This window comes from Volvox carteri (assembly GCF_000143455.1).
Source record: "Volvox carteri f. nagariensis unplaced genomic scaffold VOLCAscaffold_1, whole genome shotgun sequence".
NCBI classification, from domain to species: Eukaryota; Viridiplantae; Chlorophyta; class Chlorophyceae; order Chlamydomonadales; family Volvocaceae; genus Volvox; species Volvox carteri.
In genome coordinates, this window is record NW_003307545.1 from 1,212,613 (window position 1) to 1,226,473 (window position 13,861).

The 13,861-nt window shown below is 54.8% G+C and overlaps 2 protein-coding genes across 2 annotated transcripts; one reads left to right on the forward strand and one right to left on the reverse strand.

Annotated features, from left to right (window-relative positions):
- Positions 1–625: 625 nt before the first annotated feature.
- On the forward strand, positions 626–6,394 carry VOLCADRAFT_85894 (uncharacterized protein; the record flags this gene model as incomplete). Its single annotated transcript, XM_002945633.1, has 8 exons — positions 626–869; positions 1,020–1,423; positions 2,353–2,737; positions 2,834–2,945; positions 3,503–4,484; positions 5,230–5,411; positions 5,481–5,509; positions 6,351–6,394. 8 exons carry the CDS (start codon positions 626–628, stop codon positions 6,392–6,394), a joined length of 2,382 nt encoding a protein of 793 aa, XP_002945679.1.
- Positions 6,395–8,373: 1,979 nt separating this feature from the next.
- On the reverse strand, positions 8,374–13,516 carry myb4 (transcription factor Myb4). Its single transcript, XM_002945995.1, has 7 exons — positions 13,069–13,516; positions 12,921–12,983; positions 12,616–12,716; positions 11,069–12,122; positions 10,007–10,869; positions 9,400–9,480; positions 8,374–9,065 (listed from the first exon to the last, which is right to left on the reverse strand). Exons 1-7 carry the CDS (start codon positions 13,180–13,182, stop codon positions 8,738–8,740), a joined length of 2,604 nt encoding a protein of 867 aa, XP_002946041.1. The 5' UTR covers positions 13,183–13,516; the 3' UTR covers positions 8,374–8,737.
- Positions 13,517–13,861: the final 345 nt, after the last annotated feature.

The window sequence follows — 13,861 nt, forward strand, 5'->3', positions numbered from 1 at the left end:
CGCTGATTGCGACACATAGAACTGGTGGCCATGAGCACAGGGATGCGATATCTGTCACGTTTATTGGCTTTATTCCTTTCTCATGATACGTCCCTTCGCGCTCGATCTAAATGCTGTCATTAAGCATAATGTTTCATAACATCATCTTAGGAAAGCTGCGAAGCGCTGATTGCGACACATAGAACTGGTGGCCATGAGCAGCGGGATGCGGTACCTGACCCGTTTTTATTGGCGTTAGTCCGTTCTCATGACACGTACCTTCGCACTCGATCTAATTGCTGTCATTAAGCGGAAATTTTCATGAGATAATCTTAGGAAAGCTGCGAAGCGCTGACTACGAAACATAAAACTGGCTGGCCATATGGGGTGGGTGTCTGTTTCTGGCATCGTGCCTTAGTCGAAACACACGTCCCGTCGTAACAGTCCAAAAATCTCGTTCAACACTTTGTGTGCGTACAGGTACTTAGATCAGCATAGTTGCGATTTACCGCCGAACGCGCTGCCCTAGCAGCCATCGCACTGGCCAATACACAATTAGGCCACAGGTGGAATAGCTGTTTCAAAGTCACTATACACTCTACAGGTTTGATAGTGCGTTCGTGATTGTAGCGTGCATGATTATGGTATGGACTCCGAGGTGACAAATTTGGTTGAAAAGGTAACTCGACTTTCAAGCGATCAGAGGAAAGAGTTTTTCAGTAATCTAGTTCAAAGATTTCCTAAGGAACTACATGAACAGTACAACAGCGCTCGCATTGATAAGGCAATAGTGGACTCAGTCAAGCAATTCCTGGACGCCATCCGACGTCCTGGAGGGCAAATCAAGAATCTTCAGACAGCCATAAGTGTTATTTCTACGGCGGTATCAGGTAATCCCAACACTGGAAGCATACCCTTGCACATATTTGCGGCTCCATCCCGTGTACACCACTGTTCTGATGGCATAACATACCCTGATGACGTCACACAGACTCACACACTACACACTTAACACCCCTTCCTCTGTATCCCTGGACTAGGCCCTCAGATCAGGGAAATCCGGGGGAACACAGACGCACTGCACAGGCGCGTGGGTTTAAAGAAAAGTGCCATCAGGGCTGCAGGCGAGCGCTTCAAGGAAGTAGTTGGCGGAGCTAGCACCCAACCTGCTCGCCCATACAGGCTGATTGAGCGCTCGGACAAAATTCCTAAGGGGGTCGTGGAGGAGATTGCGTGTTTTTGGTACAACAACAGTGTACTCAGTCCACACGCGCGGGACAGTGTAAAGATTCCGGGCACTGCTGCCGTATACTTTCCACGGAGGATAGTCCAAAAAACGTATCGTCAGCTGTACTTGGATTACCTGCATCAGCACAGCACCGCCTTCCACGTGTCCTTTGGCTTCTTCGTGGGAGCAAAGCCTGGGTACGTCAAACCTTTTAGGGTAAGAGGAATTGTAATGTTGCTTCAGCTTATTGTTGTTGATGTTGTTGTTGTTGATGGGGTGTTACACTGTGGGCGGCTCGCCCGAGAAAGGACGAGCACCGGGGGCCCTGACCGGGCCGAAACACAGCGCAGGGATGGGCGCGCGGCTTTACGTCCGTCTGTTCCTCCGCGCGCGCCTCTATTTTATCCAATCCCAAAATCCCGACATATGACATATTTGGAATATCACAAAATGAAAATATTGTTTGCAGGCAGTACAACGGTCAGTCTGTGTTTGTATTCGGTGTGTGAATTTCGAGAACCTCCTTAAAGCTGCCTCTACGCATCGGTGGAAGTTAGCACCGGCGCCGCTTCGTGGGACGAGGCTTAAGCGGGTCCGACCACAAATGCAACTTCCGGAGACGCTCACAGTGCAATCTCTGCTATCTGCAGCATTCTGTCAGCGGGAATTAGAAGTTCACGAACCGGAAGAGCTTGGCCTTCTGCCACACAGTGCATGCCTCTCTCACGCGTGTGCACGCTGTGGCATCGAGTAGTTAGGCTGGTACTGCCTGGAGAAAGTACGTGCCCGGTATCCACATTATTGCAACCGCCAACCCACTCACGATCGTGTGTCCTTGTTCAATAAATAGTGTTGCAAGCTAATCTGTAGGTCGTGTAAAATGCTGTCCTACTGCTGCAGCCTATGGCCTTCTGCATCCTTTATCTGACATTACATGATGTGTGGGACAGGGGGGCACACCTTCACCCATGGCCGCTACCCGGCGAAACCCTGCCTTCCCCGGTATTTCGGGGCACCCTCGTCCAGTCACCCTAGCCGACTTCTCAGTGGATCGCCCAGGTTCAGCGCCCACCACCAGCATCTGCCGGATCAATGGGAGTCCTGCTCACGCATTTTCGTGTGTTATTCGGATCCTTGCTTAACAGGTTCCTGACGGTGTTGAAGACGAGCTTCGTCACGAGACCTTCGATCCAACGGTCAAGGTCAGGCAGATCTGCAAGGGCCAAGATACAAGCAGTGATCGTGTGGAGTACATAGAAAAGCGTTGCAAGCTCTCTCAAGTTGAACGGTGGGTACTGAACGACTTCGGCGACTTTGCACAGCACCACTTCAGCAAGGTTTGGCAACGTCGCATGTTTCACATGCTGTCGGACCCAGATCGGCAACTGGCCCACGAGCTCGTGACCACAGCCGACTTCTCTGAGAAGCTTGTGCTTAAGTACCAGAACGAGCCTATGGCGATGCACTGGGCCGGTGTTACCATGTGCATCCTCGTCGTTGTGGTGTACATGATCGACAACAGCAGGCCCAGTAAGTTCCACGAATGATCTGGAAGAATGCAAGCTCGAGTGACGGCGCCTGTTTGGATTTCTTTACATATGGAATCTCTTATCCTTGTGTATACAGGTGGCGCTCAACACGTGGAGTCGCACTTCTTCATAGGGTGCGGTGACTGCAAGCAGGATGCATCCTACGTGAATTTGTCGTACAAAATGCTCCTTGACGACATTACAAGCAGGTACCGCTGGGGACTAACTGGGGAAAATGGGACGGGAATCTTGTGTGTTTGTTTGCACTGCAATGACCAGTTATGCAGGTGTACACATGTGTGCTAGTCCCTGGAAGGCACTGCATGCTGCATGATATGTTACTGCGGCTGAGGCTGAGTGGTATTACGTAGTACGAGTGAGAAAAGACGTCATGCGTCTCACTCATACTCGTACTACATTAGCACGCATTGCAGTAAGTGACTGCTGCCTGGGAACGTAAGTTAAGGTACATAAAATGGTTGCTATACAGGTACCCAGGTGTCCGGAGCAACCTGAAAGTGTGGTTCAGGTGGTCAGACAACTGCTGCAGCCAGTTCAAGTGTGCGGACTCCTTTGGACTGCAAAGTGAATGGTAAGAAAGAACCTCACAGGCCGGTACCTGCATGTAGAGCTTGCATTCATGTAAGGCAATGGCAGTTGGAAATAACGTGTTACCTTTGTCGCGAGCAAACCACCATATGTGCATTAATTGGCTCACATTTCAAAGACACTGCTGCATTGAATCCTCCACAACAATGTCCATCAGGCCTGACATGAAGGGCATGAGAGTGCAACACGACTACTGTGAGGCGGGGCACGGCAAGGGTTTGCATGACTCTGAGGGGGGCATCATCAAGCTTCGCCGCCCAGACGGCATCCTGCTCAAGGAGGCTACGGATGTTGTGGACTTCCTCAACCGTACTCAGAAGGTTCCAGCAGCGCAGGAGCCATTGACAGGCACAGGCAATGCTAGGATTAATGAGCGGTTTTTCCACCTTGTTACACCACATCAGCTGCAGGTTGAGCAGTTCACCTGCATCAGCTATAAGACCGTGCAGTCCACGCAGAAATTTCATTCAGTACTCGCAGCAGGACCACCAAGGACAATCCATGTTCGGAAGCGCAGCTGTTCTTGTGATTTTTGCCGCCATTTCGCGGCTGGCGTGCCCAGTGCAACTGATCGCTGTGCATTCAGTGACCATGTTGATGACTGGTGCTGCATTACACTTGAGCCGTCGACAGAAGCAGCCACAGCAGAACCAGAAAGCTCCACGGTTATTGATGTGGACACCGTGATTGCGTTGCAAAATGATGAACCTGATGACTTTCCTGGGTACGACTACTGCCTCATGGTGGTCAAGGGATTCATGGAGCTGAACGATGTGGAGTGGACTGACGGCGATGGCAAGACATTTTTACCTCCTGCCGATATCATCAAGGGTCGGTGGCTTTACCATGATGGTAGCCACCTATCATTCTTCAAGGATGGACGCCCAAGGCTGTCTGGGGCGCTAAAGAGCGACCTCCTTATGGCTAACGTTCCGGTACATGAAGAGGTGGAGGATGTGTACACGATTACAGAAGAGATGCATCAGGAAATCATAGCTAGAGCACATGCCAAATCTTTGCGTGCTCGTTCAGCAGGGACATTGGCTCCTGCTTGCCCTTCCGCATCCGCGGCAATCGAAGCAGGGCGCTCTCCATGCAGGAACATGACCCAGGCAGCTCACGGCCGTGGAAGGGGGCGTGTACGTCTCAGTAGGAAGGAGGGTGGTTCTCGTAGAGGAAGGGGCAGAGGCCGTGGCCGTGGAAAAGCAGCAGGGTAGCGATGCCCCGTGTATGTGAGGATGAGGAAGGGGACGAGGATGAGGAAGGGGACGAGGATGAGGAAGGGGATGAGGATGAGGAAGGGGACGAGGAGGTGTAGAAGGATGAGGATGAGGAAGGGGACGAGGGTGAGGAAGGGGATGAGGATGAGGAAGGGGACGAGGGTGAGGAAGGGGACGAGGTTGAGGAAGGGGACGAGGATGAGGAAGGGGACGAGGAGGTGTAGAAGGGTGAGGATGAGGAAGGGGACGAGGAGGTGGATAGGGAGGCAGAGGGTGCGTGGGTGGATGGTGATCATGCTGAGGCGGCTGGGGAAGGGATGCAGGGGGCCTGGAAGTACTGACAGCTAGCAATGTTCAGGAGTGGGATGTTGCTGGGAAGTGGCGTGGCATATGTAGCTGTGGAGACGTTTTCCAGGGGTTGGGTGAGGTTTGAAGCGTGAGACAACGTGTGTGTCCAATTCCAGATGGGAATACTGGTCAGCCCCGGTGCACAGGCATGCCATGTTGTAGTGCTCGTTGATACGCGGCGCATACCATGTGGGACAGGACAGTGCTAGTTATCTGTTTGCGTGCTGCTCCACGAATTAGCATTTAGGTTCAAGCCTTTTGCCCTTTCCGTTTTGTTGTTGCCTTGTGTGCTCCGCATGCGCGGCACGTTTCGCAGGCGCTCTCCTGCACAGTAGATGCAACGGACCAGAGAACATCTCCGTACAAATATGCCGTCCAAAGCGTTTGGCTTTGCTGTGTTACACAATACAATGTTCTTCCTTGCTTCGATCTGAGTTGGGGTGCTGTGTCACCGCAGATGTACGGTGCTGGGTTTCCGCTGAGCATTTGCTACCAGCAGTAAGATTTTTGACGTATCGGATGTATGGTGATGATCGTGACCACGTCCCCCAATACGTTGTGTGGGAGGTGTCATGGGTGTAAGGAGCAGGACGAACGTGAGGGGCCCTCTGGCACGCGGCTGCACACGCACACGCACACGCACACGCACGTGCGAATACCGTTGGTCGGGTCACAGAGCAAAATTGCAGTGCCTTTGTAACAACAATATCTTGTTTTCATGCTCGCGACCCACAAAGTTCAGCTGCGGGCCTCGCAACTTCCCGCGGTCCGAACGCATCTCATAAAAAGACGTTGGCCGTTGCACCAAAATAATTTTAATATTACCCAGGATTATGTAGACCTCAAATCCAATGCAGTTTTGCTACATGCGGCATGCTCGGGTGCTTCATGTTTGACCACAGGCCGCGTCACAGAACTGCAAGAATACGGCCCGCCTGCAGGACCGAATGCACTGCAATATTATAGAATTATAAACCCTTCAAAATCATGCAAACAGATTTTCAAAATACTACGCCATCATGGAAATCGCCTCCTCCTAGTAGTAGGCAAATAGGGCCGGTCATCCGTGAACAGCACCATCCATGACATCCAACGAGCTCCCACAAGTACCGGTTCAGCTGCATCAATCCCCAGTCTATATTTTTGTATTACAGCCGCAAGCATCTTGGACAGCGTCGTGTCACCACAACGGCGTGCATAAGTGGAACTCCGTACGCAAAATCCGTACGCGAAATCCGTACAGCGGCTCAGACGCAAATCGGTGCATACCATCCTGTTCAACTCACTTCCTGTTCGTGATTAGTTAAACAACTAGACGTGTGCATCGTTGTTCGAACTTCTCAACCGGCGCATCGCATGAAGCGCCTTTGCAAGCAAACGCAGGTCACCCCAGGTCAAGATAGCCGACATGTTCAAGTCACCTTGCCTTCGATGCAGATCACACTATCAAGGTCGTAATCCAGGGCCCGGAGGACCCGTAGGGCCTTCGCGCCCTGCAGCCGGTTTCCCGGACAATTTGCACCATATTACTCAAAAGATACGCATTTTACTCCTTGTCGGAAGCCATCTGCCTTGGGGCCATTTAAGCTGTTCTACAACTAGAATGCTGAATATATGCATTCCATTAATGATGTATTTAGTGCATGGTAGCGAGTGCACTCTCCATTTCCGTCGGCATAGAAAACGCAGTCGGTTTTTCCAATGAACCTATGGTCAATTTCTTATGAGGTTATGGGCTGATAGCTTATAGTCTGGCTGTATTAGGAAATGAGGAATCAAGCAGATTATGTTACGTGATTTCCTGGGGGTCGGCCAGGGGATGCGGACAGCGGGGTTGGGTCGCGGCTGGGAGGTGCGAGCAGTGGGTTCAAGTTACACTTGGAGATGCGTTCGGTCAATGACCAAGGGTTACCCGAGGATGCGAAAAATTGACCCTTACTACGTTCCTCCTCCACTGACGGCAATATGGCAGCCATTTGCCCGCAACAAGTGGATGGGAGGAGCTGTACGCATAGGCTGCCATTTGTTTTGTAATAAGTGGCTGCCAGCACATCGGCCGCCGGTGCTACTTGTGGAGACGTTTATAGCGTGGAAGGCCATGGGGCCTGCACCTTGAGTTCAGCCTCAGCCGTGAACTACAACGGGAAGGCCATGAGCCCACCGGCCTTCAGCCAATGCACAGGTTATGAAGCGGAGCAAGGATGGACCAAGAGGGTTGATAAACCAGAGGCTTCTTGGTCTGTGAAGGGTTGCTAAGTACACCCAGTGTATGTAGTTTCAAGAGTCTATCGAGGCTTCCCAGTCAGCACGGAAGCCTAACAATGCTCCCCTTCCCCAATCACACCCACACACGGCTGCATGAACCACCACACACAGCCAATCCTCACGCACGCGAATGTCCACAAATCACACAGCTTGCGGCCGACGGCCAAGGATGTACAACGTGTCTTGACAATTTCCACAGCTGGCTAGCCTTATGGAAACTGCGGCTTTTTGCCGCCGGTGGCATGCCCACAGTTGCACTTCACATGACGAGGAGAACCCCCATGCCTGAGCCCAGGCATGGCCTTTCTGCAAGGGACGCTGGGCCCGCCCTCAGGCGGTTGCAACAGGCACTAGAACGACAGGCAGACACACACACAAATGTATATACATATCTACATACACAGCTCAGCCTTCGCTGCCATTTCCATACACACATCCGCACACACTTGGACCACAAAATCAATAACTTAAGTAAAAGTGGAGGCGGAGCCCCAGTGGGAATCATCCGAGCTACACCATAAACCGCACCGCAGCGGACCCTAGGGTGTGCACCTATCCGGCGTCGCCCACCCTGCCTCCATGTTCACGTCTTCTTCTCCACACCTCACACAGGCCCCCACCACACCACACACCATTGCCGGCCCCTACCCACTCGGCGTGTAACCAGTCCCACCAGCACCACCACATGGTATACAAAATCCACAAGGCACACAATGCAATGACATTTCGAAGAATGCCTGGGGAGGGCTTTCCGGGGGAAGAGGGCTCCGTGACTTGCTTTTTGCATTTGTTCACCGCAGGCCCCGTGCACCGACCACCACGCCATGATGAAGTCTGTGTGTGAGTGTGTGTGTTTTTACACCTTCTGGAGCTGCGTTACTCTATGAAGGTGAAACGGGCCCATATGAGCCTTGAGGGTTGAGTCTAGGGCCAGCCTAGGGCCAGACATGATAAAGCAACTCTTGCCGATGGCCTCGACTTCAATCATATATGCAGCCTGAAGTCCAAGAGATGTGTTCCGTGCTCGCACCGGCACCCGCCTGACTACCAAATAGAGAGTTGCAGCCCAAAGCCAGGCATGACAGGCATGGCGCCGCGGGAAGAACAGCGGAATAATGGCGAGCTGTCCAGCGATGCCGCGTTACGCAATCCGTGTTTGAGCTCCTCTGCTGTTGAGACGGGTCCTGTACAGGATGTGGCCTTACGTTTCCAACCGTCCACCCGATTAAAACGGTAGAGCAGCTCGCGATGTACCACCCTTCTTTTGCATGTCAACCAATAAAGTGAACCGCAGCGGTTGTGATACGATCACAGCGCTCACGAATGGATAATAAAGACATGAATACTTTTCGTCCAAGCAACTGTAACATATTGCGCCGATTTCAGCCCCGCCACGAAGCGCGCTGAGTTGTACTGTACTGAGCTCGCTGCGCTATTCAGGCCGGAGAGCAATGCATCCTTCCGTTTGTTTGTCTGTATGTCTGTCTGGCGACCGGCGGCACGCCGACGCCATTTTGCCGGTTGGGCGGCGGTTCTTACAGGACCGGCGGCTGCGGTTGTTATTGTTGTTGTTGTTGTTGTTGCTGCTGCTGCTGTGACGGCGGGGGAGGCGGCGGCGGAAGCGCCTGAAGGTCCTCGGAGTTAAGTACCTCGAGCAGCAGCATGAGCTCCTGTGGCGTGAAGTACGGCATTACAACAACGCCACCGGAGCTGGTCGCGTTGGGTACCTGGCCTGATGTGCCCGCGCCCTGGTAGTCGGCGCCTCCGGCCCCCGCCGCCATCGGCCCCATCATCATCCCCGCGCCACTGAGGTCTCGTGTCAAGGAGCCGCGCCTCGTCAGGGGCTCCGGGGTGACCATACCAGTGGACGGGGAAAGCGGTGCGAGCCTGAGCCCACACGGTAGGTGGGGGCCGGGGTCAATGGTGAGAGGGTTTTCCCTTAAACTCCACAAAGCAAGGCAAGGCAAAGCAAGGCGAGGAAAACCGAAGCCAGCTACGGACAATAGCAAGGTAGGCGCATGCTGACATGCTCAGGGGACGATGGAACCAGTATTTGACACAATATTGGGTGCGGCCCGAAGACCAGCTCAAGCCCGGCAGGCGCACAAGTACCCTTGGCGGAATGTAACAGAGAGTGAGTGAGAGAGAGAGAGAGGACAGAGCGAGCAGATAAGAGAGGACACAGGCTGGTGTGGTTGAAAGATAAGGGAGGATCATCCACCGGGACCAGGAGAAGAGCTTCGACGAGGAGCCGATATGGGGTCTGGCTGGGGCACGCAGCCCTGCAGAGGCTTCGGCAGCCCTGCATCACAGGCAGGCGCCGCTAGGGCACACGTTGCATACGTTGTCCTTTCCATACCAATTTAGGACATACATACATACATGCATACCGCTGCATATAGGCAGGCGGCTGGCAGAGGTCAAGGCCTGACTTCTGCTCCCGGCCGACCCGGTTTAAATCCGCCTGCCGACCTTTCGGGTGTTTGAAAGGTGCTGAAATGGGACATGGCCCCCCATCTTGTAAACGGTGTAGGACGTGATAATAGCAGCTTGCGAGCTGACCAGGAACTAAGTTGAAGCGCCTTTGATTTGCTAGATTTGGTAGGATGCTGATGGAGAGTTGCTGAACCCAACGAATACACTCTGAAGTCGGATGGGGTGAATGGATTAGGGTGCCCCTCTCGCAGGGAAGAGCAGGGAACTGCCTCGGGAAAGGGAGCCGCTGGTGAAGCTTAACCACCCTGTAACAACACACATACCGGTACATCACCACCGCCTTGGCATTACCACCTCAGCGGAAACCAGCCTTAACGTCCATTCGCACCCACCTTAGCCTGCCGCCATTCATGTCTCCAGCAGCACCGCCAGCGCAGCTGCTCACTGCGCCCTGCCCGTTCGCATCCGCCCCCGCGGCTGTTTGAATTAGCTTAGTCAGCAGCTGCCGATGGCCCGCATGGAGCTCCGTGCCTCCCGGCGACGTCAGCCCCAGGGCCGCTGCCGCCACCGCACCGCTGCCGCCATGGCCGCCGCCACCAAGCGACACGCCCACGCCGCTGCCGCCGGTAGCAGGTCCCATGATATGCCGACCCAGGCCGCAGCTGCTATCCAACGCCAGCGGTCCGGTCCCTGGTGTCTCATTGGCGGCCGCTGCCACCGCTGCCGCCACCTCGACCTGCCGCCGCGCGCGCTTCGCCGCTGACAGCTCTGGCATTTGTGGCGTCAGGCCGCCTATGCCGCCATGGCTCCGCGGGCTGCCGCTGTCCAACAGGCACTTGGGCGTCAAGCCCGTGCCCAGCATGCCCGCCTCCTCGACGCAGTGAAGGCCGCCGCCTCTGCCGCCACTGAGCCCGCACGGCGTCAGCCCCATTCGACTCAACTGCCGCGGCGTCATTTCGTCGCCGCAGGAGCTGCGCGGCGTGAAGCCCGACTGGAACCACTTGAGCACGTCGTTGAAATCGCCCGAGCTGCCGCCGGCGACGCTGTTGGGGGAGAAAAGCGCTGTCAGTGCGTTGTGCGCGGCCTGGCGGCTGGTGGTGAGCGGCGGTTCGCTGCTGGCAGCTCCGAGCAGCGAGCAGCCTCCGCCATGGCTGACCGCAAGCACGGTGGAGTCCTCGTCAACGTTGATGTGCAGCGGCAGCTGCATATCGTTGAGCTCGCGCGCGTACTGAATTTCGCACGGCGTCAGAAGATCCTATCAGGGGGGAAGATAGAGATGGGGATAGAGAGAGATAGGGAGAGAAAGCCGCAGGGAATGGAGCACGCAGCAGAAGGATTTATGAACAGGTCTTCGCTGTCCGTTGGCCCATGCTGCCGGCCGTGTTCCTAATAGCTCGAACGAGGGAAACCCTCGAGCGCTCAATGCAGGCATTTATTTCAGATTGCCAGCCCACCTTTAAAACGCGAATTTCAATGCCGTGCACCGCGGCCCCGACGTTGGGCTGCTGCACAGCTTGCGGCTCCGCGCTGGCCGCGTTGGGAATGTTGATGGTCAATGGCAGCTTCTTGGGCTGACCGCAGGCTGCTACTACTTCTACCGTTTCCCTACCACCGCCGGTGCTACTGCAGGGGTGGTGCATGGAATCCAGGTGCTTGTCGCGCTGGTACGGTTGTTGCTGCTGCTGCTGGTAGTGCTGGTATTGCTGATGTTGCTGCTGCAGGGGGGGAGACCTCTCCAACGCCAAGCCCTGGACACCAAAGGAAGCCGCTCCAGGAGGCCGCCCCGCGCCCGCGCCCGCGGCCGCTGACCCAGATCGCGCGCCAAGCCCCATGCGCTCCGAAACCGGCTGTTGCGGGTGCTGATAGGCGGTGATCAACGACTCCTGCGGCTGCTGCTGCATCTGCTGTGGTACTTGCACCAAGGGTGTTTGTGGTGTTGTAATTGGCTGTCTGATAACCGTTCCACTCGCACCGCTGCCGCCGGCGCTGCCGCCAGCAGCTGCAGCAGCCGATACCACGCCGCTGCTCTGCAGCAGCGCCCGCCGTTTCGCCGGCCCACCCCCTGCCTCTGGCTCCGGCAGCAGCGGCGGGCTGCCGCCGCCGCCTCCTCCAGCCTGTCGCCGCCGGCCCAGGAATGAGCTGCGTACACCGGTTGATACTACGGCATCGGTGTCAGCGGCCGCAGGGGCTTCAGCTTTAGCCTGCGGCGGACTGGGAGCAGCTTGAGGGCCGCTGCGCGGAGGCGTGGAATTCACGCCTGCTTTCTCTGCGGCTGCAGCGCTCGACGCGTGACCACGGGTATGACGCACGGGGCTGGCTTCCCAGCTGGCGGAGGAGGACGACGTCCGCTTCGCCTCCTCGTTGTCATCAGAGTCGTCGTCCATCTCCACGTCGCTGGCGCCGCCGTCCGAATCTGAGGGACGCGGCTTCCGGCCGCCTCTGCCCCCCCGGGCGGCTCCACCTCCCCGCTGCGTGCCTTTAGCGTCACGCTTGCAGAGGGCCGCATACCTGCAGTAAAGACAGGAAACGCAACCAGTCCGGGAGGAACCTAGGCAGGCTGCAAGGTCCACAGAGCGCCTGCCCTGACTTACAGACAGTGTTTCCAACAGTTTCCCGGAAACTGCATCCGGCTCCCTGCGTCTCTTTAGATTGCGATCCACAATGAAACGGCCGCGAGAAGTGCATGATTTAGGCCGTCGTTTCCTCGGGGCGGCCCAGCCATGCAGGATGGTTTGGGGTTTCTCATACGTCGTGCGGGTGTTTGGTGCTTGCAAACCTTCTATGTGCAAAATACACGCTCGGGTGCGGTATGCACCGGTGAGCCTTTCGGATCTACTGCACACCGAGGTCCATTCGGACGTTCAGCGCGTGACCATACGGCTTTTTCCTTCAGCGCCCCTAGGGACAGGGAGGTCATGGTTGCAGGCCCCTTCATGATGAAAGTAGACTGATGGGATTCAGTCCGTCGCGTGCGCAGTGTTCCATTTCCCCCCGCCCTTGCCTGTTTTTAACAGCGTTATCGGTGCGCCCTCCGACCATCTTTGCTATTTCCGTCCATTTATTACCATATAATCTATGGCCTTCCAAGAGAATGCGGTCCTCCTGCAAGCATGGGCAAGTGTAAAACATAAAAGGCTTCCATCTAGCACATAAGGGGACTCCATGCTGACAGTAGGGAACAGACATCCATGCAGGAATGGGGTGTCAGGTTATTGAGAAAGCTGTTGGACTTAGATATGAAAGTCTTCGACCATGCTAGTCATTCGACGCCTTCGAGGTACAAGTTGTCCCATTTCCCTTACTTACGTCAGCTGTCCATCCTCCTGATTTGAGGTCAGCATTTAGGTGATTTTTCCATCGGCGCCGGCACTGGGAAAGGAGGCGATTCGCAAGTTTTAGGCCCTTCCTACTGAGGCAAGGCAAAAGCTAGCCAAAGCGCGAAAGCTTATAATACCTGTTTGCTGCCTTTCGTTTTTAACTTGGAGGCAATAACGCTCCACCTTTTTGGCCCATACTCCTTGACAAGCTTCCGCAGCTGCTCATCTTCATGTGCTGACCATTGAGCCATGGCGCTCCTAATCCTCAGGTGTCGAGCAAACCCAGGATAAATTGGTGTTGTCCGCAAATAGCTGGTCAGTTCCGTCCAGGAAGCGCAGCTGACCCTAAGTGGCTTGGTCAACTTCTCAAGCAATCGACATTATATAACCCGCTAAGAAGAATAGCATAAGCATCTGAGGTAGAGGAGTCCGCGTACGGAAAAACGGACGACAACTCGGTACAGGCTTCAAAAGCCTTGTAAGCACACCCAAGAGAATACATGCTCAGCACTGCGATAACTTCTTCTAGGGGCTCGGATAAGCGTTCCTGGCATGTCTCGAAGCTTTCAATCATTACATCAAGTACAAGATACGAAAGTTGTACCTACACGTAAATTCTATCAACATTATGCCGTGCACACGGTAATGGAGGTGTGAACCGCAATGTCCTTATGCGTACGACGACGGCGGTTTCGGAGACCCTTGCCTTCGCAGTAACTCTCTTCTCGGGGGCGATGACTCAAAGTAACACAGCAGGCATTTTCCTTCTGTCCGCGCGCTCGTGAACGGAGTTATCTGTATGCCTGTGTATTATCTGTATGCCTGTGAATTATCTGTATGCCTGTGTAGGCCAGCGCAGGCTTCTATATCTTCGCCGGCGCTCTTTAGAACCCTGCAGCGTCAAGTAACATTGCATCTCGCCATCGTAAT